Genomic DNA, 27,606 nt, shown 5'->3' on the forward strand with positions numbered 1-27,606 from the left:
CACAGGTGTACTGAAAAGGAAAAATGGCTTAGAGTAAAAAACCAATTGGTTATTTGTTATGTATTTAGTATGGCATATGATAATGAATGCACATTTATTTTAATCTCTGTAACTTCTTCTTCTTTTGCTGCATATTTCCTGATTTTCTTTTCAGATGGGCTTCCTGGCCATCTCCCTCTGAAGGTTTATTACTATCAGTCCAACAAATTTTCTTTTTCTTAATTGAAGGCTGATCTCTTTCATGTACTGGAAAAAATTAAATCATGGTTACATTTACAGCTGCTATATTACATTAAACAATTTTAATTATAGTTGAACAGAACTGACAGAACTTGAAGAAAATTCTACAGTAATACCTTGAGATGAAGATGTTGTGGCTTCACTGGGGATCTGCTCTGTTTCAAAATCTCTTTTGAGCCATACTGCTAAACAGGTAAGCCTGGCTTTAGTATTGACTTCACATAGCAATGACGGGGCATTCTCAATCTGAAAAAATAAAAAGTCCAAGCCATTTATTCATGTAAACTCCAGAAAAGTAAATCTGCCATTTTGTAACAGCGAAGACAATATCCACCACACTGAAGATGAGTAGGATTTCTGCAACATCCTCTTCCTCAGACAATCCTCTATGCCAGATATGCAATTGTTATCAGTATTTGAAAGGTATGTGAAGAACTATGGTGATAGTAGCAACAGATAAAATCCCAGTTGCACTTGTGCAATCTTATCTTTAAAGTAAGAAGTAGCTTGCTCAACTGACCTTATTTCCTAGAAATCTGATTTAAGGATAGTCAGTAGCCATTTACTTAGGAGTAAGATCCACTAACTGAACATTTCTGAAAGGACATGTTTACAAAATGATTACAAGTCCCACCATTTTATTGAATCTGATGCATTTTATCTAAGTTTCTAATGAGAGAGCAATGTAAGAAATATGCTTGGATGAGGCATAAATGTGAACAATCCATGTTACACTTATAGTACAATGTATCTCCATAGTGCAAAGTTAGAAAGATTTGAATTCAATTAGATTGTAATTCAGTGGGCAGACTGTGCAGATGAATAGAGCCAAAGGCTTCCATTATTCCTGCAGAGCTTCATTTGGATTACTGTATACAGATTAGCTCAGTGGTTTTCAAATGTTGTAATATTACGACCTCCGACCCACAGAATAAAACTAATCATTTCACTGATATTAGAAAAGGGCAAGAAAAATATACAATATTTAATAATTATTTTTTAATTTATGCATCATAGTGGGTCTCAAACTTCGTGGTTCAGCGACTGCCCACTGTGGGCTTGTGCAGAGAAAATGAGAAGCAAAGCCCAGACTGAGAATTCTGATGCTGCTGTCCCTCTCTGTGCAGACCTGTTTAAAAAACAACAAACAACTATGACACCGCCTCCCCTATCTCAAGCTCCTTGCAAGCCCCCTCAGTTGGAGAATCCTGAATTAGCTGATAAAATATATTCAGGAATTATTTGTAAAATAATTAAAACAAATTATTTGTAACATAAGCAAAACCTCCAAATCCTAGCAGGTTTACCTTTTCAAATGACAATTTCTCTCTTTGACTACAACACTCAGGCTTACCTGTGTTGCAAGTTTGCTTTGATGCAGAAATATCACTTAATTCATAGGCAAAACTTTTTATAAAGCACGTGAAGGAAGTCTTTATGAAGCACATTAGTGCAGCCAAAGCAATCTTCCTCAAAGCGCAAAAGCAACGTGGTGAAAGGTTTTCCCCAGCTGAGCACATACAGTTGCTTAAGTTTGCTGCATTCCCTGTGGGACAACTATCTGCACACAGAAATAGCAGAGGACATGGCTGCTTTAACCCTTCCAGAATGGGTATTCCATTTATACTAATGCACTTCACACAAAGCATGTCTTTCAAATGCTTTGCACTACTCTAGAAAACAATGTAACAAAAACTGCCCAGAGTCCCTGGGAGTCAGGCGGCAGTATAAATTTAATTTATTATTATTATTATACAAATAAACAACCAAGCACATGGAATAATTTAACAGAGCAGGACAGATGTATCATATTAAATTAATTGTAAAATGCCAATTTCTTGAAAATAACATTTAAGCAAAACTGCAACATAATCCTATCCATGTTAATTCAGAAATAAGTCCCCCTGACATTAAAGCAAACCAATTGGGTTCGCCTAAAACTGCAACCTTAAGTATCACTGGTGTCAGACTCCACAATCAAACGATTGCTGAATTGTCTGATCATGTTCATCTGCCATGATGAGTCAACGTGTGTCAAGCACCGGATGAGAGGGGGGACTGCAAGGAGTGTGAATCTTCTCTGTTTGGGCTGGAAGGGAGGGAGTCAAGGTCATACTGCCAGAAAACATCTGTGCCTGCTATGGCTGACAGTTAGAGTTAGATGGGAAGAGATAGGAAGGTTGGAGAGGGGTAAATGAAAGTTTTAATTAGCTAGTTTAGGCAGGAAAGCTTTCAATCACAGCTTTTTCTCTTGATCTGTACACCAATCTCAATAAATCTGAATTCTGCATATTTCAACTGTGCATGAGTCAGGTCATTATTGGGACTAACCGTGTCAGTTCTTACAATTGGAATCATGAAAATAAGTTAGAGATACAATTCTAAATTTTAAGGACTGTATCCAATGGGGTTATTCCACTAATACAACACTTCTAATCCTTGCAAAAATCACTCTTCTTATATGAACATTAAATTCAATATTTCTATTTTTATATGAATAAGTTGTATACGCCGTTTCATTTCCATTAAACTATTTGTTGTTTGTGTAATTATTAGTGGAATGTCATCTCTTGTATTTTTAACACAACCCTAACTATTCTTCCACAAAATTTTTGAATTGTTTGGTAATATACAAACCTTTTCAATATCAAGATTCCACACCTTAATGTAGCCATCACTTGATGCTGTTACTAGAATATGTAAGTCTCCCATTTTGAAATTGTACAGTGCTTTGATTCTAAGGATCAAGAGATAATATTAAATGTTTAAATTGAAATGAATTAAAAAATAATGGCTAAAAAAGTCACAATATTCAAGAAATTATTGCAGAATGCTATGCAACTATTACTTAACCAAATTCTACTGATATATGAAGAGCAACTGAATCATGCAATGGAAGCTTACTTTGCTCCCTTTCTGCTGTACTCCAAACTATCAGATAGATTAAAATGTGAAAAAAATGCAAGGGAAAGGAAACTGAGAACCTGATTTGTCAATGGTATCCATTTTCACCAATGGGCTACATAAATAGTACAGTACCAGAGCTATAACACAACTCATCCAAAGGTAAGCACATAGTGATATGGTTCAAAGAGAAAGACTGATCTAAATGCAAAATGTTCTGATACTGAAATCATTGAAAGTTCAAAGTACTGAATTTTGATATTAACCCTATGGAAATACACATACTATCATCAAACAAAACTCAGAAGTAAATAGTATATAAAAATTAAAGAAAAATCTTTAAAAATATACAATTGTTTAATTAATGGAGCATACCTGTTTTCATGAGCTTTAAATTCACAAAGGCATTTTTCAGATTCACAGTCAAATAACCGTATGAATTCTTCATCTCCTGCAATAGCAAGTATGGAATCCTTTAAGGAAACATTAAAAAAAGTGTATGAGATAGGATTTATTTACATTTTAAATAATTTGACATTATTTTTCTACTTACAGTGATGAACTTTACTGAAGATATCCTCTTTTCTGTGACAATGGTACCAGAGGTAGAAGCAGTTTCAAGCTTGTATATATCAACTTTGTTAGCTATAGCTACCACGTATATATCACCACTAGGCGACCATTTAACAAGATGTGCATCTAAGAAATATAAATCATATAGATTTTAAACCACAGGTGTCATCTATTTCAGATGAAATTTGGTTCTAAGTAATAGCCAATATGAGATGTTTATTTATTTCTACTTAGGACAAACTTGTATTGAATTTAATGCCTTTAAACTTTTTAAACTCCTGGAATTCAAGATTTATTAACTTCTTTCTCTTTGTATGTTAAATAAAAAATCTTAAAGTTAATATTATAATATTATAATCTATTAATAAGGATCAAAATATTAAAATTCACCACAGACTAGCACTTGATAGAGCAGCCATGAAGGCCTTGGAAAAAATATACAAATGCCGTGATATCTCTATACCTACAAAGATTAGAATTGTGCACACCATTGTATTCCCTGTGATACTCTATAAAAGCGAAAGTTTGAAGAAGCAGGATAGGAAAAGTATTGATGCTTTTGAATTTTGGTGGACAGCCAAGAAAACACGCTAATGGATCATCAAACAAGTCAACCCAGAGTCCTTACTTGAAGCATAAATGACCAGGCTCAAATTATCCTACTTTGGACATATCATATGAAGACCTAGTTCTCTGGAGAAGGCCCTAATGCTGGGAAAGGTGCAAGGAAAGAGAAGAGGATGACTAGCAGCAAGGTGGATGGACTCTGAGTAGAGATGAGTGCACAGCTGCAAGACCTGAAGGACAAGGTTAGGGATAGAATGTCATGGAGAAAATCTATCTATGTGGTCACTAGGAGTTGAAAATTACTTGCTAGCACATAATCAATCAATCAATCATTTTAAAAATGTCTTTTTCTTCTTCTTTTTAAAAAATATTTTATTGGGGAAATATACTAACCAGAAGATATGATGAAATAAAACCAAAATATAACAGTACTAATAAAATCAGAACAGAATATACAGAATAGTGATTAAATAAGTGACATTTGAAGAAACTAAAATATATCCATAAAGTGTAAATGTAGCTCGATCCTTTAACATATTATTAAATCTAGCCTTATAGAGCATCTATTACTCCATCTTCTCAGTTTGGTACAATATGTTATTTCAATACAGTGATATTTATATAACATACTTAGATCTTAATATTCTAGTATTTAGGTACCTTAGAAAATATAGATAAAAGAAAGAAAAAGTGGATATTCTATCAATATTAATTACAGTTTTGGATATTAATGTTATAAGTATTACGGTTATTTGACTTTTTCTTCAAAATTAAATATAACATTGGAAATGGAATGGAAAAATGAAGGAAGAGCTTACATCAAGGTATTTGTTTTATAATAAAGATTTCAGTTTTAAGTTAAATTGCTTGATATTAAATACCTTTGAGTTGAATAGAGGTTAATTCCATTAACAGGATAGACAACAATTTATTTATTTACTTACTTATAGAGAGAGTTCTAAAGAACACCTGATTCCAACCTACTCTGGGCACATTACATAATAAAAAAACTAGAACAATAAAGAAATGGATGATATATGTCATACATACAAAATCTTACATCAACCACTCTGCCAAAAGGCCTGGGAGAATAGCTAGATTTTCAGTGCCTTTCAGGACATCATCAGGGTAGAAGCCATACAGATCTCTGAGGAATTCTGTTGCAGAGGGCAGGCAGAGTCAATGGGCACATTTAGAACTTTAGAGAGTATTCCATGATAATGGCTGTGATCAGGGGACTTGCTCATTCACAAAGCATCTGCCATGGTGGACATGGTTAGTCACAAAATAATGAAACTGCTCCCCTTTAGCCTCTTCAGAATGCAGTCTATTATGCCAGCTTTCTTTACTTCCTACATACTATTAAATGGCAACAGATTGAATATGGAACAGTAATATCTCAACAAACTTTAAACTGTATGATAGGAACTTAAAGCTTTGAATAGGGAAAGATTTAGTTTGGGCATGGAATTTTAGCATGGCAGGAATAAAGCAACCATGGTGAGAAGGCTAGCTATCTGCAGCAGAATTTTATAAAAAAATCTGAAATGGACATTGAGAAAGGTAATGTAGCGCATTTTTGAACAAGCGAACACATACTTTACTATGTTCCAAGCTGTATTTTCACCAGACAGTGAAAGCTAACTTAAAGATGCAATAAATTTAAATAATAAATAATGGAGAATAAACAAAAACACATAGCAAAGGTATATACTCACTTTGTTTTATGTTTTTTATGAATGCAGATCTTCCTTCTACAAGATTCCATGTTCTAAAAAATACCAATACACATCTTTTGAAGTGGAGAAAACATAATTCTTTTAAAAAGCAATTTAAGAAATGTTTATTAATAAGAAATTATTTCTTAATTTATTTAATTTTAATTTCCCTATATTAAAGGGAAATATTTAAAGAATTAAAACTGCCAATAAAGTATTTATCCATGATCCAAAGGAGAATGAGTATAGTATTATCTTGTCCATTACTTCCTCCTAATCAGCAAGATCGTTATACACTAATTATGAGGAAAGGAAATCACTTTCATTTTTAGTAACTATGGAAGAGCATAGATGACAGTAGAAATTATAGGCAAGGTGGTTTCCTTTCAAGGAAAACATTGAGAGTGCGGAGAGCAACAAAGATGGTAAGGGGCTTGGAGGTTAATCCTACGAAGTGTGGTTAAAGGAACTTGGTATGTTTAGCTTAAAGAAGAAAAGGCTAAAGGGAGACATGATAGCAGTCTTCTGGTACATGAAGGGATGTCACAAGGAAGAGGGAGTAGATTTATTCTCCCTAGCGCCTGAGGGTAAAACAAGAACCAATTGGTAGAAGCTTTACAGGGAAAGATCCAATCTTGAACTAAAGAGGAACTTCCTGACAGTGAGAGCTATTAAAAGTGAGTGAAAAGACAAGAACACACTTAAGTGACTTGAATTGGCAAGAACAAGCTTAAGTGGCATATTCTTGGCATTAGCATTATTTTGTTTCTCCAAAAATAAATGCATTCACAATACTTTAATATTAAAAACCCTTTTCTGGGTTGTGTCTCTTGATCACACGCAGCATAACCAAGGAGAGGTACAGTGATTACCAGTCAGCCCGAAGAATCAGATTCAGCTACAAAGCAACTACTTCCCTGCATGGTCAACGCTACTATAATTTAGCAGTCTTAGTTAAAATGGATGACTATTAAATGACTAGAGAGCCAGTTGAAAAGACAGATAAAGGTGTAAGATGCTTGTTCTTCTGAACATCTAAGCTAAAATAGACATAAAGTCCCATGATATAGATTACGTAGGACCCTATTTGGTCCTGGATCTGAAAAGCTTGAACATCTCTGATCTATATGATTACCATCCCATCAAACCTATTTTGTTTCAGTTCACAAACTGGAATGAGTTTGTAAATGCACTTTATATATGTGGGTGGGTCTATGTGTATTTTTAAAACAGCTGTTTCAAAATTATTAAATTTAATTCTAAAAGTGTATTTATTTAGCAGTTATATTTGTAGTTTATTAGATTATTACCAGGCAGCCTGAAAAAGCAGAATACTTTTCACAATCTATATGGAAGAGCATATAAACATTCATAAGCAGTTCTTATGGTAGAGGTGAATTATCACTCTGTGAAGGTCAGCTAGAATGGATACTCTACATTTCTAGAGTAACTACTTTTACAAGCTAGTACCATTAGACTCTTCCTTGGCACTCATCCTTATGTTGCCTATTCCCACTCTTTCAATAATACATCCCAATCATACCAACTCAAGAAATCTGTGTGAGACAGAGAATCTTGGTAATATTCTTCTGTAATCCTGGTGTTATCAAACAAATTCACAAATTAAAATTTCTGATAAAGATTCCTGTCAATGAGAAACATCATCTTACATCTGAATAAATATTGCATTATATGCAAAATAGTTTTCAAGTAACATTCTCATTTTTAGAAAGAGCCATGCTCCATTTTAAAGATTAAGGTATAATTCTGTCATATATTCTTTCTCACACTCATCTCCCAAATCTACTCTGGAGGACTGGGGACCCACCACAGAAGATATAAGGTATGTATGGAAGTTGAAAATGGAGATGGCAAGAGAGCAAAGGAAAGATCCAGAGTGTAGAACTCCATCTGCATAGCTTTGGAAGTAGCCGTTTTAAGCCTCTTTTCACTTACACCCATTGTCACATACTGTATTAGATTAATTTTACTCTTGGTACTTATATTTGCTTATAAATTTGTTAACTTGTTTAGCAATAACATCTCTCATATTTATTCTCACAGCCTGTAATGGCTTGCTAATCGCTTTGAAGTTATAGAAAAGAGCATTGCCTTTAATAAAACTAAGGCCATTTCTGAAGTTTGCAGCCTTTTGGCTTACCTTAATGTCCTGTCTGTTCCTACTGATAAAGCCAACTTTCCAGAAGGATGAATAGAAAGAGATGTCACATGGCCTCTAATACATAAAGAAAAAGCATCAACAGGATTTTTAATGCCAACCAATTATCATCAATATATTCAACCATAATACGAAGCCCCCTAAGTCAAGCACAGCTGGTCTCAGTATGCCTTTTATCAGCTCTGGCTTATAAACTAACTGTGCCTCTCCCTCAGGGATGGACCACCTTTTGATGGTTGGAAGCCATATTTCATGAGTGTCTGAAAAATGCAGGGTGATGATGCAAAACAGGTGAAGCCAAGAACTTCTGATCTTTATTCTTGGGGGTTTGGGGATACTTGTTAGTTTTGTTTTAAATATTATATTAAGCTTATGTTGGGCGTTACCTGTGAGTCCTGATCCAAAATGGTAGAAAGTAGGATATTAATTTCTAGCAATTGTGATCACAGGTGGCTTCTTTCTTCCCCAATATTTAGAGATCAGTTTCGATTTTTAAAAATTCAGTGGTTAGGTCCTTAAAAGTTTTTGTTATTCTTTATCTCTGTTCTGCGTGTTTTATACTACAATTACATTTTTATTGTGAATGACTTTGTACGTATGTTATACATGCTCACTAGAGAACTTTGGTCATGGAGCAGCATAGAAATATAATAAGTAAATGAAAAAGAGGGTTAGAGCAAGAGATGGGGAATTCAGTTTTCGTTATCTAGTTCATTTAGTTTTTTTGCACTACATACTATATCATTCTGGAGAATCCTGATTCTCTTGAATACTTTTTCAGAAGGAAGAAAACAAGCACTATTGTGCAAATACAACACTGCTTGTGTAACTCTGGATCCAAATTATAGTACACGTATATCAGAGAAAAAAGAACGTACTTGTGGGCTTTAATTGACTTCAAGCACTCCCATTTTTTTGTATTCCAAATACACATGAGACCATCCTCAGCTCCACTCAATAGATGAGCACTCCCATAGAATTCTAAGCAGGTTACAGTGCCTGAAAATCACAAGAACAGTTCTATTCAAGCCATTTGCTCTAAAATTAAGTACATTTCAAAATGGTTTTATAAAAAAACAGTTTATATATCCTTACAAATTTACAGAATGTCTTAGCATGCTTTTAAATGGTGGTGCAAAGACAGAAATCTATGGTATCAGCAACAGGGGTCCCTGAAATGTTTACCAGCAGGGCTGAAAAGCAAGTTAGTAACAAACACACTGCATAGATAGTTGCTTCAGACTCCATTCTCTGGCATAGGCAAGGATACCCTTTCAGGCCTCTTCCTAAGGAGCTTGCTCCTTCTCTCACCCCCAGTGATTCACTATTACCCTGCATAGGATGTGTTCTTGATAGTCAGGTTCTTAACAACTGTCCTTTTGAACCCATCAGAGATAATCCTATTAGCATTCTTATCTGAAAGTCAACCCTTCTGTGACTCTAATCTTGGCTAGGAATGTCAGAGAAACAGGAACACTCTCAAATGACAGTGATCTAGGCTGTTCCACCAGGAAAAGAAGGGTCTAGAGCCAGATCCCTGCTTCAGGCCCAAGGGCAATTCCAAATTAAGACTTCCCAACATCTACCCAGACTCATTCTACTTCAGAGAATGCACCTGGCTCAAGCTGTATGTGTGCAGGGCACTGAGAAACTACCCTAAACAAATGCTAGTGGGTGAAGGTCTGTTTGTGTCTTATAAAACAGGACATTATGGAAGAAGAGTTTCACTTGCCAAATAGAAGATAGGATGGAGAATGCATTGGTCCAGCAAATCACAGCATACTCTGGAAGAGGGAGGACTACAACAATAATAGCAGGAGTAACACTAATAGAGATTTACAGGGTGGCTACCTGTGCAAAGCTATCTATCTTTATAAAATTATAGAATATAGTAGATAATATACAGGTAGTCCTCGTTTAGCAGCTACAACTGGGACTGGCAACTCAGTCGTTAAGTGAAACGGCTGCCAAGTGAAACTGCAACTGTGTGTATGATCTCACTTCAGCTTTCCTTTGCTTTACAAACCTGCAAAGGTCATAAATGTGAGGATTGGTCGTAAAGTTATTTTTTCATCACTGTTGTAACTGCAAATGGTCACTAAATGAGGCAATCGCTAAACAAGGACTACCTGTTTTCATCTTTTACACCTCAGCTGTAGTGTTTTACCAGCTTAGGTAACAAGATAGCCAGTGTAGTGAATAAGATGCTGGATTAGGAATGGGGACACCCAAGTTCTAGTCCACCCAACTTTCACTGGGTGACTTTGGACCAGTCACTTTCTCTCAGCCCAAACTACTTCACAGGATTGTTGTTTGGGGGAAAAAAATAGGAAGGAATGCTATGTACACCACCTTAAGCTCCTAAAAAAAAGATGGGAATTAAATCTAATAATAAAATAAAAAAAATATGTATATAAATATATAAAAAGCACTATAAACTGTTACACTGACCTACTCTTGCAGTACTGCTATGGTATATTCCTTTCCTTCTGGCTTCATCTCTAGTGACTGAGAATGCTAATGAATTATATTTCTAGCTGGCAGAAGATGGACCCAATCCTATTTGGTAGGCGAACAAAAGAGATAGAAACCAAGCAGCTCAAGTGTATGAGTTACTTTCCTATACCGTGTTAAATGTTTTACGTGATGCTTCTCTTCCCATATGTCTTACCAGCTACAAGTTTTGTTGTTACAATGGAATATACAAATAATTGAACCACATTTGGCTGAAACCAACAACTTAAGAGAGGGGGTGTCCTCCATGGGATAGGAAAAAGTCTTAAACTCTGCCTTCTAACTAAGAGATGGAGTTAGTCCTTTCCTGTTCTATCTATCTTCTGGTGACCAAAAAGGTAACTACTGTTTTACAATTTACCTCTGCACAGCTATTTTAAAGTTATCCATTCATGAATGCATAGAGTGGTAGAGGTTCTTTTCCAATGTTTATGCAGTTTATAAGATTATTTGCCTTTTATATTTCAATGGAATGATTTTTAAAACCATAATTTAATAAGGAGGTACTGGGTTTCATTTGTCATTTGAAGAGGCACATTTGTTGTTAAAACTTCTCAGCTCTTGGCATCAAATCAAGACATATATTTTTTAATCTCAGAACTGGAAACAAATGTTTGACTAATACATGTAACCAAATGCTGGATTATAGCCAATTCCCTTAACCAAAATTTTTAATACAGAAATGAAGCCTTTGTCCCAGCTGACTTCCCCACTCATTAACATAATAGCTCTGTCTGCCAATGAAATTAATAAAGAGTTTATGTACTGCATAACAACATTAAACAAATGACATAAATTAAAGCAAGTGAGATAATTTACATCATTTTAAGATGTCATTATGCAAATTACATATCTCCACAGATAATATACTCTCCAATTTCAGACATTTGTGAAAAACAGACACTCCTCCCCAAAATGAGGTTTCACTGTACTGGAATCCTGCCGAGAACTACTGCTGACTAATATATGCCTCAACCATCCAATGTAATTTAAACAAGAAGAGTGGACTCCTTACCATTGTGGTGTACCAATGCTCCATGTTCTACTTTCTTTTTCATGTCATAGATTTGTATAGTTTCATCCCTGCTCCCAGTGACTACATATCTTTCATTCACAGCTACTGCTGATAGTGAAGCACTGTGGGCATGATGAGTGAAATCAGGAGCAACTGCCCAGTTCTGAAATTAAAACGTAACATAAATAACACATGTTTAAAAGGCAGTCAAACCAACTATTGTGATTTCCCTATAACATTCCAGTGTACTGTTTTTAAAAACGAAGTAAAATTTGTTGAAGAGCGCTTATCTTCACAGATCCTGATCCACCATCAAGTCTTCCAAATGCTCATTACTTTGATGAATCACATAACCTGACTCAAATGATTGAATGGAAGCATTCAGTACTAAGCTTAATATAAATTAGTAGAAATTATTTGTCTTCAGAAAGTCAAATGCACTTGAAGCAGTACAGTATTACAGCAAATAATTTAGTTATGTGATTGCAAACTATCTACCTTTACAGAGACAGGCGTTTTCAGTTTAAAAGAAAACACAGACCACATTAAGAGCTTTTTCCAGAGCATGATCCTTTCAGTCTTGTATTACTTATCAGGAAGCAATTCCACCTACTTCAGTTAGCAGCAGTTACTACTGTCAATTAATGTCATTATAGCTAGTATGTTTAAATAATCACTATTTCATGGCCTCTGGGCTTTACAATGTACAACTAATAATCAGTTGGAATTTTACCTAACTGTATTTCCACAAAATGAAAGCTTGAGACATAGTATATTTATGCACCAAAACGACACCAGATTTTGTTAGTGATTTCAGCGAGAAGGCCCTCTCCATAACTAAAGGATGTTATTTTATGTAGACCACTGACATTCTTCTTATTCCACAAAGCTTTTCCACAATTTTAAGTCTACTAAATCCATTTACTTTTTAAAGGGCCTATTCTTAATTTTACTACAGGTGATCAAATTACACTTTTAAGTATATAAAAAAATGAAGCACTCTAGCAGTTTTTCTAGACTAACAAGGAACCCTCAAATGTATGTTACATTAACCACTTCAACTCTGGATGAAAAGTTAAATAATCTTATGCTTGTAATACTGAAATCCTAAATGGCAATTAATACTGATAGAATTTTTATTTTTCTCTTTTTATTTTCAATACTTTAAGCTTTTCAATAGAATGTTAATAATTTCAATCATATTATAGAAATATTACTGTACTGGAATCATAAAACGTATCAAGATTTATAATACTACAATAAAAAGGGGGGGGGGGAATCGTGCTTCCTTCAGTTGACAACCAAGTGCCCCGCGGAAGCAATAACCGTCACACACTATTGCTTTCCAGCAGCTGTCTCTAAAACCTCGGCCATGTTACTTGGGAAACCGGGCGTTGCGGTTTCTTCCGGTATGGGGAGCACGAGGTTAGAAAAGCTGTTGCTTACAGCCACCACGATAGGAGGCGTTACCCTCCATAAAGCCCTCTTTAGACAGCCCGCTTTAAAGGCTATCTAAGTTAAAGGCTGACATCACATTGCTCCCACTTTTTTAAAAACTGTCGCGGAGGACGCCGTCTCGCATGGGCAGCGGCTGCGGCGACGAATGCGCGGAGAGCGGTACGTACACCGTGCTCGGCGGGCCGCACGCCAGCGTTCCATTTCCCCCGCCCCGCAACAACGTACGGAACTCACAAGGCGGAGCTGAGCACGAGCCACGCCGCGAAGGTTTCTGGGAAGGAAGCTGAGCAAGACGAAGCGAGCGCACAAGCTCCCCTGCCCTTGCGCACGCTGGTCGCTGGCAACTGCGGCGTCGCTTGCGCAGCGTGCGGCCCTCGTGGTGAGTATGGGACCCGAAAGCACCTCACTCTTGCCTTCTCTGTGCCCCCTCTCTTATTTAAAAATTACCTCGGCCGGTTGTACTGCGAATCCGAACAAAATCTGTTCGTAACATCCCCCTAGTACCTCCATTTCTTGGCCTTCGTTAGCGGCGCTTACTAGGGGTCCTTTCCTTTTTGAGCGTAGCACGGCCTCCAATCCGCCTGTCTGTTTTGCGCTGCGGTGTGTCTACTCCACCGCCTGACTAAGAGCCGGGAAGTCGTTGCCGCTTCCCGTTTCAAGACTGAGTCTTTGGACTTTGCTTTGTCGTTTGGGAGTGGAGGAGAGGCAGAAACGATTTTTAGTAAAAAGAAAAAGAAACAAACAGAAACAGGCAGTGGCGAAGACAACCTGGGGCGGAAGTCCGTGGAGGTAAAGGAAGACGGGGGAGGGCGACGGCGGAAGGGAGCGTTGCGATCTCCAAACGGCTGGTGATGGCGGATGTCCGGAGGGTCAGAGATGTTAGTATTCTGGGTTTGAGACGAAAGGGAGGGAGCCCTTTGCCGCATGGATAAGTAGTATTAAGCTACTCCTGATTTCGGGTTTCTTGCCCGCCTTTTTCGCTCGGCACCGCGTGAGTCCTCTCCCGCCCCGCCCCCAACAGGGAGGCCTGGCACGCGCTGGCGCCTTTTCTCCGTTCCTCCTCTTTCCGTCCAGTTCCTTTTGGGTGCAGCACTGCTCTCATTTAAGCAGTCTGCGGAATAGATCTGGATGGACTTTTTGGAGCTGATACTGATTTTGCTTGGGAATGGGATATGAACAGGGTGAGCGTCTGTTCGCATATGCATATGTTCACGTGTGCGTGCTAACGTGTTCGTACGTACGCACGCGCGGGCGTATTGCCCCACCATTTGAATTCCCTTTTTTAAAACTATTCTAACTGGCCCGGTTCCAAAGTTTTGTTATTAAAGAATTATAATCTTAAACATCGTTATTTCAAATAGGCTTGAAATTATTGAGGCTTATTTTCGAACAACGAAGCCTAACATTACAACTATCCTGTATTTAAAAATAATATGTTAACTGGAGCTGATTCTAAGTAGGCACAGATGCCATTGGGTGTGAAGTTTCCCCCACCTCTTAATTCCATCTTCAAAAACAAATATTGATAAAATAAAAGTTACAGAGGACTTGATCAGAGAGAGAGAAATAAGAATACTTCCTTCTAAAAATTCCTCTTTCTATAGTTTTAGCTTTAGATAAAAATATATTTAAAAACTAAAAAATAGAGAAATGAAAAGCAACTCTTTAGAAGTCAGGCCTGTTTTTCTCAGATTGTGAAAAATTCATATCCCAATGATTTTCTAATTTTAAAAACTGGAAACATTGAGGTTTTTATATTTTATATCCTGACATATATTGCCATTTATATTTTGTGCCATTTCCTTGAGATTTGAATTCTTAACTTTATTTTGCAAATGAATGGGGAAATTGTTCTGTATTTTCTGCAGTGTGGAAAATTTTTGGACTTCAGGACCTTTGGTACATTCAAAATTGATTAAACATTTTAAGATTTTGTTCTTTACTGCTAAAATGGGGGTAGTTTTTGCCCCCCCCTTGGGGTTTTAGGTGGTATACTAAGCCTCCAGGATAATATAATGCACCTATTTTGCTTAAACTTTCAAAGCTTCTGAAGCAAGACTGAAAATTTTATGTGATAATGTCACCATTTGTCCATCATGCCTCTGAATGCTGAAAGATTGCCTGCCTCTGCTTTAGTGCGCTATGTAAAGCCATTTATTATAGTTTGGAATGTATTTTTCTGCAGATGGATTTGCATATAACGTTAAGCCAGAGGTGATAGCCTTTGGGCCACATACTGACCCCCCAACCCCATCTTTGCAGTCCCCAAAGCTTTCCATGTTATGCCATTGAAGTTCAGCAGAAAAAAATGTATAACACACTTATTTTGTCCCTTCACAGACAGACACACACACACACACACACACACACTGAACAAAGTTTTTGGATTGGCACTTTCCAATGACATTGTGACATCACCAGCTGTACTTCTTGCAGATACTGGAAGGTGGGAAATGACCCACAGCCACAAAAAAGTTGTCTGCCCCTTTGCTAAACCATACCATATTAAGGTTGATGATTGGACCAGATGTGCAAATATTTATTGGAGTAATGGTCAAATAACTTTTACATGTTGTGTTATGAAACAGTGTTTTCTCTAATTTGTATACTATCTGTTTATATTGTAGTGAAACCACAAGTTCTTGAACAACCTTGGAGGAAGAAAGTACTGCTAATACTTCAATTTAGATGGTTAGAGTAATTGGAGGCAAGATCTCATCTTGTTCTGGTACTTGTCACCTTCTGCAACTAGATTCTTTTAATTTCTTTGTGTATTTGACACTCATTGGTAAGTTAAATAAGTAGCAGAAGTTGTATTTATAAAATGTGAAGACCCAGTTGCAGAGCAAATATTTCTTAAAAGATTATTATGAATCTGTTGGCAGTATCCTTGTAATTAGAGATTTCTTATTAGTATTGCTAATCTACAGATTTGGTCATTCAATTCATGCTAAGCATAATACGTAACTGGATTGCTTTGGTGAATTTTACAAATCTGCATTATTTCTTTGATTTTTCTGGGTGTGGGGAAGATTGCACTCTGAAGCAGTAGCTTTGCAACTGGCACTGCTTGCTTATGAAGCTGCATTTTTCCTGAAAGTGGCTTTTACCACTTCCGTCTAATGGACCAATACTTGTGCCCTTACCTGGAGAAAATAGATGTTACTCAGTTGTAATTCTATATATACATAGCACTACAATAAAGTACAATGACCTATAGTAGACAGTCATAAAGTTATAACCAGTGAGTGGCTTGAGCAGTTCTAGAAAACTGCATTATCCTTTGTACCGATTGAGATTTTTATCAAATATTGCATGATTTTTTTCAATGTAGGGAAAGTGCCCAAACTAAGTTGCACTATAATTTTGTAAAATGGAGTACGTTCTAATTGTGGCTTGTCCTGCCAAAATGACAATAACTTCCTTGACTGCTTAACTCTGATGCCAAAGACTATGATATGTTGATATAATAGTTTTGTTCAAGTTGAAATATATCATGATTGCATTTTAACCCTTTAAAAATTAAGACAAGTGTATTATGTAGAATGTTTCTGAGATGGCATAGTAAGTTGGCTATGGTATATAAGAATTTCCATGATGTTAAATTTGTTAGTTTTTAAGGAGCTATGAGGCTTCTTATTTATTGATTCATTTTTGAAAATCTAACTTTTAAAATGAATCCAGCTGATTAAATAATTCTAATTAAATAATTAAATGATGGGTTAAATAATCTGAGATCTGATGAACCTTATTAGAATTATGTTTGTCTGTAATTTCATATATTTATAGTTTACATACTCAGTAGTCCACAATAATTTTAGAAATTGATGATGAAAAAAGGTGTAGTTCACATAATGTATATTAAATATTTATTGTCAAGTCAGTTCAAAGTTTTGAATTTGTTGTTGGCATGCTTATATGTAAGACTTCAGAATTTAATAGCATATAGTTCCTGTATAATTTTTGGATTGTATCCCTGCCCTTTGTCATCAAGATACTATCTACAAGTTGAATGATATTCTCCCCTTTGCCCTCCTTCCATCTCTAAATTTGCTTTGAAGAATGGGGAGGCTTTTTGGAACAGATTAAGCCACAGGTGTGGGGGAGAAGAAAGCAAAAAAGAAAAATCTGTTGTATGAATGGAAATCTACTCATGTAACTTTTGATATAGCTTTTTCTATCTTAAGAAAAATCAAAGTATTCAAAGTTTTTTTTTAATACTTATAGACAAAATTTATATTCCACAAATGGGGAAAATAAAACCTTGCTTTACTGAGGGCAACACAGAAATCAGGGGAAGCAGACATCTTTGGCATAGAGCATTGTTGTAGTTTCTGACACAGTGACATCATAAATTCCTAAAGGGTATTCTCCCAGTGTTCTGCTGATCTGTAAATTAAAATCGAAGTAACGCTGCAGAAGTATGTGTGAGTGGCATATTTTCTCAAAAACTTATCCTTTTTTTTTAAAATACAGCATCAGAAGAACTACAGACTTTTTCTTGTGAAGATAGCTTTTTACAATGGCTAGCCAGGTAAGATAATTTGATGGAAATGCGGCTGCATTATTAGCTAATTTGGGGGAAGCAAAACCTTGTCCAGAAGTCTTGGCAAATGGCAAGCTTGAACCCAGTACTCCTGGGGAAGGGATGATGGGTTTTTAGCCATATACATTCCTCAGATAAATTTCTGACAAACTGTTCTCCCCTGCTGTGAAACCCTTAATCACGCCAACTGAAGCAGCTTGGGGACAGAACAGGAAACTTTGCTTTCTGCACTATTGCACAGTGAGTTCTTGTGGTGGGACTTTCCTATAACACTCACTATTTAGGATGCCTTCATTGGAACTGCTACCATACATGTAAGTAAAACTTAATGAAAATGTTGAATCTGTATCCCTGAGGTGACATTACTGTCGTACTTTGGCTATTGCCTCCTTCCCTTTTCCTTCCCAAATAGCTGCCTCTGCTGGCTTCTTTTTTGAATGTGACACTTTTGTCACTTGCACGTTACTGTTGTGACAACCAGACATCGGTTCCTTCGGCTGTCTTTGATTTATTCCAGACAATTGCCTTGAGATACTGCCGACAGCATATTAACACAAGATCCTCACTTTTCTGTGTTTAAATAAACAGAAAGGGTGACCTGGCTCTGCATCTTACTCTGCTATAGTTTCTCTGAGTGAATAAGCAGGGTCCTTTTGTTAAAAAAAAAAAAAAAAATCTTAAATGACGTGCTCAGTCAGCCTCCTCTAATGGTTAACTTTTTTTTTTAAATGAAGGAAGCCGAGGGAGTCAAAATGTTGGCGTGAAAAGCAGTAACTCCGATAGCCAGCTTGACCAAGTCAGGGGAATATGGCTTTTCATACAATCCTTTGGCTCTGTTATTTTTGCCAGGCATTTTCCCCAGAGGCTGCTTTCCCTCATGGGAGGCGGAGGGAGAGATGGGACCCCAGGCTTCTGTCAAGGGAAAGGTGAATATGGGGAAATCACCGAGGTGGTGATCGGGAGAGGGAGGGAGGCATTTAATTGAGATGAAATACTGTATAACTGTTTTTCATTCTAGCAGGATACAGTGGGAAAGGCCAAAAAAGAAAGCCTGCCTCTGTGGTGGAGATCCCCCCACAAAAAACGGAAGAAAAAGAGTAAAGCAAGAGCAGGAAGACCAGATTTTACTAGTATTCCAAGCAGGTGAAGAAATCTTGAAACTGACAAGAAAAAAACTGGCTCTTGTCTGTATATAATACCTAAATCAAGTAGTGAGAAGTTAATCAGAACCAACACATTCAATTGTCCTCAAATCCTTTTTTTAAAGCTTTGTGAATTGAAAAACTGCTCATCACATAGCTTAAAAAGTAAAAATAAAAAGCAGTTGTACAGAGCTGTTTAATTTAATTAGTAACTTTCAAAGGTTCAGTGGATATGAACTGGAAAAAATGTGAAATGAAGTAAGTCAAAAAAAACACTAGGCAATTGTTCCTCAACCATCTGGAGAACTTTTCAGCGTGATGGCTCCATTTGGCCCTATTGGGTTGATCACTGCTTCTCAGAAGGTTTCTTAATTTTGCCTTCTTGGTGTTACTTAAAATGTGATTTGTCTGTTGGACCTTTTTTCTTTGATGCTGAAGGTTTTGCCACGTTCTGCATTATGTAAACTTCACTTTGGAGGATGCATACTGAAAATTCACAACAGCCTTGCCAATGCTAGAAAGCCAAGAAGCCTATTAATAGCATCACAGTTGGGATCTGAATTAGAAATGAAGGTCATTGCAAGATATTGGCAAGCATCATTTGTTTTCATAAATTCAGCTGTGGGGTTTTTTAATGTCATAGAAACAGGGAATCTAGTGTCTAATTAGATTCAAAGTATCCCAAGTTAGATATTGAATTTTATTTCTATTTGCCAGGATAACTTTTAATGAAGCTATTTGAAGGTTACTTGTTATTCAGCCTTTAACTGAATGGAGTATGTAGATAGGATGTATGTATTAAATTGGCATTATTTAGTACTAAAGTTTGCTGACAGAATAAGCTACCATGTATGTATATTTATATGTATGTGCGTGCTTACTGTTTGATTCAAAACAACACCAGTACTCAATATTACAGTGTTTTTGGAGAATTGTTGGTTGATCTGGTCTATAAAATGGAAGTGTTTGTCTTATATACTTCTATTATTTGATCGCCTTGTCTTGCTTCTATTCAACGAAGTCAGATTTGGGAATGTAAAAATAAATTTTTGTACTAGATACACAAGTGCTGAATAACTCATAAAAAGATATCAAAAGCAGAAGATTCAACAAGCTGATAGCAGTAGAAAGCATCAAACAGTTACAATTGTATAAGCAAAACAAAAATAGGTAGAATTGATAGGTAACTTAAAATGCAGGCAGGTTTTTTAAATTTTATTTTAAAGGGTGGTTGCATTCAAATCAAATGCATTTTCTGGCTAATTTTGAATAGTGCTAGAAAGTTAAGGTCAAACCTGTTTAATATTTTAATGAGATACCCACCAGAAAATCCCAGGCTGTAGCTAAATTTGAAAGTTGAAAAAATATCTCAGAAGAAGGTAATGGCAAATTATTTTTGTATAATTTTAAGAAATTTCATGGATGTATCCACTTATTCACCAGGGCATGACCTCAATTAGCAAGTTAAAAGAAAAGTGTAATTTCATTAAGTGCCCAAATAGTCTTTAAACTTGTAGTGTTTTAGTCATAACGAAGTAACTGCTGTGAAGCAGATTTAAAAATCTTACCTTCTCTCTCACAGATATTGATAGTAATACTTTGGATTAAGTGCACTGAGAAAAGCTGTTTTGAGTTATAGAAAGCACAAGGCCAATTATACAATCCATGAGCTGCTGCTTATTGAAATTAGCACTAGCCAAATTAATCTGCACAGTACTAAATGGATTTCTTCAGTCTGGTTGTTTTAAAAAAAGTTTAGAGGAATATTTTTCAAACATGACCAGGATATTTTTTCTGTGCATGGTGCTAATGATGTACCATGAATTAAGGACAAACAAGTATTGGCTGGATCAATCCTAGAGGTAGGTATTCTGAGTTATATTCACTGGAAAGTAATCTAGTGGAGACAGGGTTCTGAGGTTTATACTGCAAGATGATTGATTATGTTTTTTTCTTCTAATTTCTTCCAGGCCAGAATTTGTAAGGCAAGAATTTGTTAGGCCAGAATTTTCCAGGCCTGAGTTTGCAATATTTGTAGGAGAGTTAACTCCTGAAGTGGATGATTTTTTGCTGTATGACTATTTTTTTAAAAAGTATCCATCATGTGTAGACTGTAAAGTGGCCACAGATCTGCTGGGATATTCCAGGTAGCCCATTATGAATTAAAATATTTTGTGTGTGTCTATGTGTGTGTGCCCGTGCATGTGATAGAGATTTTTCAGTGTCCCCACATCAAGACAGAAATATTGTGAGCTTTCACAATATAATTTGAAGTCAAAGCAGAGATAGTTGAATCGGCATTGTTCTGTATTCTCATTTTTTTTTCCTGTAATATTACGTGGTGCCCTGGGATATATGAATGAAGGGCATGGTTTTTATTGAAAGTGGCGCTGCGGGTTAAACCGCTGCGCTGCTGACCTTGCCAATGGGAAGGTCGGTGGTTCGAATCCGTGTGACGGGGTGAGCTCCCGTTGCTAGTCCCAGCTCCTGCCAACCTAGCAGTTCGAAAACATGCCAATGTGAGTAGATTAATAGGTACCGCTTCGGCGGGCAGGTAACAGCGTTCTGTTTAGTCATGCCGGCCACATGACTACGGAAGTGTCTACGGACAAACACTGGCTCTTCGGCTTTGAAACGGAGATGAGCACCGCCCCCTAGAGTCGGACACGACTGGACTTCATGTCAAGGGAAACCTTTACCTTTACCTAGGATATTTTGCTTAGATCAGTTAGTGCTTTAGAAAGAGGCTCCCTTTCTTTGGAACTCTGATAAGATACTAATTTTATAACTTAATGCAAAATACATAGAATAGTTTCTCATGTTTGAAATTCTTCAGCAAATATGTTGTGGAAAAGGGCACATGCTAATCAGGATCAAGTACAATCTAAATCAAACATTCGTTAATAGGTGGTAAGGAATGGTTTTGATGTCACTGATTTAGAATTGATGTTGCTGATTGATGAAAATGTGGGCGGTTTAGAGTTGGGATGACGCGCCGTAGTGTGTTACCTAAATGATGTTACTCTAAATAGCCATTAACAGTGCTATGAAAACATAATAAAATGTTGTTTTGTCAATATTACTAAAGCTTATGTTTTAAAACTCCTCAGGGGTTATGGCTTTGTCAGATTTTCTGATGAAGGCGATATGATGAGAGCACTGCAAGATTGTCAGAATGCACCTGGTCTAGGTGGAAAACGAATCCGATTGACTTTAGGAATTTCTAAAAGGTAGTTGATGAGAAATTAACAAATCTTTTGGAAATCAAATCTCTTATGAACCTGTTGTTTGTATCTGATTACTAAAGGACTTTGATTTTTTAAAAATGTTTCTCAAAATGTTTTGCTTTCCTTTTCTAATAATACAGTTTTTGTAAGAATCACTATATAGGCGGGTCAGCTTCCAGTTTTCTTTAAAAAGTGCTGGATTAATGTACCCCTGAAAGGTTTTTCAGGCCTTGGGGAACCCCTGCACATTCTGGCTCAAATATAGGCCAAAGTTATAATATATTCATTTTATGTGTAGGCCTGTGCATTAACAGTGTTCTTAAACTAAAAATACAGAATGAAACTTACCTCTTTAATGTGAAGTTGCCCGAATTTGAAATAATCTTTAAAATAAATCATGATCTCCCAGGGAACCCTTGGTCACCACTTGTGGAACTCTAGGGTTGAGAAACCATGCTCTAGAGGTACTGTGAACTGGAGAAGTTGGGGAATCTTTGCTGTATAATGTTTTTTCACAATACGTTCTCTTAAATATATAATTTAATTTGCATAGTGGAATGGTTTTGGTATGTGTGTGCCAAGCAAAGATAACTTGGCTGAAAGTAAATTGAAACAGAAGAAATACATAAGAGAGAATAGGAGTTTCGTCATTTGAAGTGACAGTAGAGTTATCCACAGCAGCTTTTTCTAAGAAATTTGGATTTTCAATGTTTTTACTAGACTTTTCCTATCCTATTCAGTTGTAAACAGTGCTCTTAAGAAATTCTAACTTAAGCTTTTCCCCTTGTGTTTTAGACTGAAAGCAGAATTTCAGAGGTACCAGCCCTATAGTTATAATGACTATTACCAAGACTATCAAAACTATTACCGCCAGTACAATTATGATAGAAATGAGCGCTATGAACGCTTCGATCGCTTTGACCGTTTTGATCGAGGCAGCCGCTTTGGTGATCGTTTTCCTGAACGTTACCCTGAGCATTTTGGTGATCGTTTTCCCGAACGTTATGCTGAGCGATTTGGTTCTCGTTTTGGTGAACGCTATGACTATCCTGAGTATGGAGATTATCCTGAATATGCAGATTATAATGCTGACTATAGTGATTATAATTATAGTTATGCATCTTATGAAAGGATGCAGCCCACTGGAAATATGGGACAACAAGCAATGAATCCAGCTGTATTTCAGGTATTCACATAAATCAAATTAGAGTCAATTTTTCCTAGGGCTGCCTTCATGACCCTTTGCCTTCCAGAGCTGTTGGAGTTCAACTCTCTTAATTTCCAGCTGTACTACCTGAAGATTACAAGTTTTGAAGTTGAATATTTCTGGAACCAGCAGGGTTCAGACTTTTTTTTTTAATGTTTTAAATGTCTTGGCTGCTTTTCAGTGTCTTAACCTGCAGTAACTTAATATTTGAAAAGGAGGCATTGAAAAGGCATCCTGGATAAATGTTTCTTAGGTCTGTATTTTTGTGACACGTTGTTTGAATTTCAGATAGCAATGTCCATTTTTCATTAAAAGGGTGTTTTGCCCATTCATATAACTGTTAAAATGGGTATGAACAACTACAAAACATTAGAAGACAAACTGACAAAACTCAGATAAGCTCTTCCTAAATAAGTAAAACACTGCTCAATCCTTTCTTTTCCCAGGCAAAACACTTCGTATACGCCACTCCCTCCCCACACAATACATAAGCCATTCTAAAACCCACTGAACTCTCTCACAGAAGGCAACACACACAATACTATTGCTTCACTCCTTGAAACTTGTTCTAATCCTCCTGAATGACCCTGTTTCTCTGCTAGTTCTCCTGAAGGCCCTTGAGGTGGTGCTTCAGTTTTTGTGCATGTCAGCTTCCCTGACTCTCCCTCCCTTTTTTAATCAAAGAATTCTTTTGAAAAATCAGGAGAAATAAAGATAAGGAAATTTGGCAAAAGTCGAGTGTCTATGAGCATTCCATTTAGAATTCTAAATTTAGTACCACATTCATGAAGATTCCTTCCAATTGTTTTTACAGCAAGATTACAAAATATGAACAGTACAAAAATACAGAAATAATTAACAACAAAACATTAAAGCAGTTAAAAACTAAACAAAACCAAGAAGAAGAAGAGAAACCCCCCCCTTAACAATACAAAACATCTGAAACATGTATTAAACATACAGAAATAGCTGGTTTACAAAAAAATCTTATACTGTATTGTTACCAAGTAGAAAGAGTACAAACATTACCTAAGAATTTACAACATTTACATTCTGTTGTAAAATATCATAAAACCTATGTCAAAGGAGAACATGTTTCTTCTTTTTCTGGTTAGTTAATGTTGCCTTTTTGAAACTGGATAAATTACACATTTCTAGAATTCAGTCCTTACTATTTGAACTAGTATCACTTTTCCAATTTCTTAGAATATTTTTTTTAGAAACTCCCCATGCCCAATACAACCATAATATTCTAAAGACAGTCAGATTCCAAACTATATTTTGGGATATAATTCATCATGCTAACAGCTTTATCATTTAGAGATTTCCACAATTGAAATGCTATTCCAAAAAGATACCAACAGTTCACAAGACCAGATCATGTGGTCAGTTATCCCTCAACATTCTATATTTGCAACAAAGAAAATCCAATGTCCATCCTTTCAAATATATTCTTCAGGTAGTCCAGTAGATTTTAAATTTTTTGATTAATCAATTTTAGTTTCAAATCCATCAATACTACTTCGACATTTTTAAGCACTTGCATGTATTAATGTGGCATTTTTGGAGATTTAATCCATTATTAATAAAGCTCATTAGTATCTACTTGGAAAACGTTAACTTTTGGACTCCGTGGTGTACAATAGTTGCAGTTTTTGTTTTTTGTTTTTTACTTCAGCATGCTTTGATGGCCCAATATGGGCCAAATGCCTTGACCACTTCAAAGGTACCTGAGGTGCTTTCTTATTTGACGGAATGTACAGTACAACTTAAACCCACAACGTATCTTTACAAGTCCAAGTGGTCTCTTGTATTTCTCCATGCCCCCTCCAAATATCTGGGAGAAGTATTTCACTAACATTTTCTATTAATTGTTGCCTTAATGTTGGTCTGTTGCTAAGGATTATCAGAATTTTTTGTTTAAAACAAACTATGCCAGGTTTTTAAAATAAGTTGGATCCATAATCTTTGCTCCAGAATTCACTTTTTAAGAAGCTAATCAGAGTTCTTTGTCTACACCTGGCCCATACATTGTGGGAAGCCAGGATTAGTGGAAAATAAAACTGAAAAGTGAAGTGGTTCTGATCATGTAGGAGGCAAGAAGAGCATGCAAATCAAGAGTCATGTGCATTTTTGTATGATTGTCCCCCCCCACTGTATTGAAAGAGTGAATATGTATATGACTTCAGTTTTTTTCTCTTTACTATGAAAAGTAGACATTAATTTTAAAGAAATTAAAAATCTTTTTTTTTCTTTTTTTCTTTTTTTTTTTAGGATACTTCTGGTATGGTTATAAATGATGATCTAATAACAGAAGGTAATGTTGATATTAATAGTATTTCCATATAGAATTAGCTCCTAAACTAGTTTCTCTGACAAGATCTCTGAAAACTTAAATGTTCCAGAAGAACTACTTCGTTTTGCTCATTAAAAAGATTCTGTACTACAGATATATTTCATTTCCCATTAGCCACATATTTTTTTTTTATAATTCACTTTTCCAAGTATAAGATTCATTATCCTATATAACAGTGACAGTGGTCCAAGTAACATTGCAAGAAGCCCATTAAGGGCTGTGGAAAAAGTTAAGTAGTAACACAGTATAAAGCAAATTGTTTTTGAAATTTAAACTGTAGCAGAGAAGGTGGTTACTGTATTAATTATAGTCCCCTTTCTTAATCTTTTCTGTTAAGTATGTGCATGCTGATTCTCCTCCGAATCATGGGGGAGGGAGGGAGGCATTTTGGGATTTCTGGAAGTAAGTCTTCTGAACTGGAAGCAGTCTGAGATGTTCTAGACATAATGTTTTGGAAGAAATAGGCTTATTTCAGGGCTGAACCAGCCTGGAAAAACCTTGAACTACTTCCTGGTTGGAGATTTATTTCTGGGAACTACTGAAATACCCTCTGGAAATGCATGATTTAGAATGGAAAGTTCAGTTCCTGGATCAACATGTTTTGCACATCCTTAGCATGATTATCAATAGGGTAAGAATATGTTGCAACTCAAGCTAGTTATAATTCACTTTAGATCAGAATATTTTCAGGGCACAAGAATTATCTTCATATTTCTGATTCTTTTCCACATAATCTCAAAATTAAAAATGTTATTGAATATATTTGTTGTTTTCAGAAGAGGTAGCCATATTAGACCTTAGCAACAAAAACAAAACAAAAAATCTTATGGTTCCTTAAAGAGTAAGTAATGTATTGTTCATGAAAGGTTAAGTGATAATAAATTCATTAGTGTTTAAGGTGCGCCAAATTTCTTTGTTGAATATATTCAATATTTTTTGGAAAATGGAACAAAGGGAACTTGGTAATCTTCAGCTGATTTGGACTACAATTCTCCTAATATCTGGCCATCTCCACTAGGTTTATGTGGGTTGTAGCCTGTAACATCTGAAGGGCATCAGATTATTTATTTTATATTTAAAAGGTTTTCCTCAGCACAATAGTAGTTCTGTCAGTGGTTTGCTTACTGACTTTTGTTTGCTTGAACAGATCCACAACTCAACATAGATGTTCATAGAATGAACAGAGAATTTATGGTGAGGAGTGAAGAACTCTTCGACACACTTATGAGCTGTCATTGGCAACCTCTGGATACAGTCACCTCTGAGATCCCTACTGCTTACTAAAAGTGTCTTATGTTAACACCATAGCATGACTATTTTGACCAAGGTGCTAAATTGACATTTCTTCTACATTACTTTAGATCCTAAATTTTAAAGCACAGTGTTGGATTATTATTATTTTTTTGCAATGCTTTGATGGCCTTTGTAATTTCGTTCATCAGTATCTTGAAATCATGTAAATATTCTGGAAATGTAAAGAGTTAAATATGGACTTGCTTATGTAAATAATAAAACTTTGTTTCTGCAAACATGCTGGTAGAAACTTACTCTTTTATCATAAAGTATGTGCCTGCTTATTATTCAGTACTTAGGTCCTCAGAGGTATACTAGCCCAGTTGATCTCTAGTAGAGATGGAATTGAAGTAGGTGGACTTTTAGTTCCATCTGGCAAGTTGACATGCAAGACAATATATAAGAACATAGTCCATGTATTTATTGGTATCTGATGTCTTGCTATGATCATTTTATTAAAATACCCATTTTAAAAGCAAGTAACTTCAGTGTCTGAGAATGCATTCTGATTGGTTATACTTTCATAGTAGTTGCAGAAATGGAAAGAGTGGTATAAACAGTTCTGGCATGCAACATTACCAATTTTAATAGTGAACTAGTATAGTAATCCTTGAACTAAACCTTACATTCTTGCTGGTGATATAACTGATGTTTCACCAAGAAATTT

General features: G+C 36.0%; 2 protein-coding genes across 10 annotated transcripts; one reads left to right on the plus strand and one right to left on the minus strand.

Moving 5' to 3' along the window:
- Nucleotides 1–45: 45 nt before the first annotated feature.
- PAK1IP1 (PAK1 interacting protein 1) lies at nt 46–13,726 on the minus strand. Its single transcript, XM_063298914.1, has 10 exons — nt 13,616–13,726; nt 11,711–11,873; nt 9,060–9,180; nt 8,164–8,238; nt 6,003–6,055; nt 3,698–3,843; nt 3,520–3,617; nt 2,878–2,977; nt 357–486; nt 46–246 (listed from the first exon to the last, which is right to left on the minus strand). Exons 1-10 carry the CDS (start codon nt 13,676–13,678, stop codon nt 95–97), a joined length of 1,101 nt encoding a protein of 366 aa, XP_063154984.1. The 5' UTR covers nt 13,679–13,726; the 3' UTR covers nt 46–94.
- LOC134494035 (tRNA selenocysteine 1-associated protein 1-like) lies at nt 13,424–27,175 on the plus strand. 9 transcript variants are annotated; one of them, XM_063298923.1, is made up of 9 exons: nt 13,424–13,547; nt 15,796–15,956; nt 17,645–17,702; nt 18,733–18,857; nt 20,827–21,003; nt 21,967–22,086; nt 22,879–23,269; nt 25,565–25,607; nt 26,794–27,175. In XM_063298923.1, exons 3-9 carry the CDS (start codon nt 17,691–17,693, stop codon nt 26,928–26,930), a joined length of 1,005 nt encoding a protein of 334 aa, XP_063154993.1. In that variant the 5' UTR covers nt 13,424–13,547; nt 15,796–15,956; nt 17,645–17,690; the 3' UTR covers nt 26,931–27,175. The 9 variants fall into 9 exon arrangements, with proteins under 9 accessions (XP_063154993.1, XP_063154994.1, XP_063154988.1 ...); XM_063298924.1 differs by having other exon boundaries at nt 18,736–18,857; XM_063298917.1 differs by lacking the exons at nt 13,424–13,547; nt 15,796–15,956 and adding exons at nt 17,911–18,028; nt 18,564–18,640 and having other exon boundaries at nt 17,687–17,702.
- The last annotated feature ends 431 nt before the right edge of the window (nt 27,176–27,606 follow it).

The sequence above is a fragment of the Candoia aspera genome, chromosome 3 (assembly GCF_035149785.1).
Source record: "Candoia aspera isolate rCanAsp1 chromosome 3, rCanAsp1.hap2, whole genome shotgun sequence".
NCBI lineage: Eukaryota > Metazoa > Chordata > Lepidosauria > Squamata > Boidae > Candoia > Candoia aspera.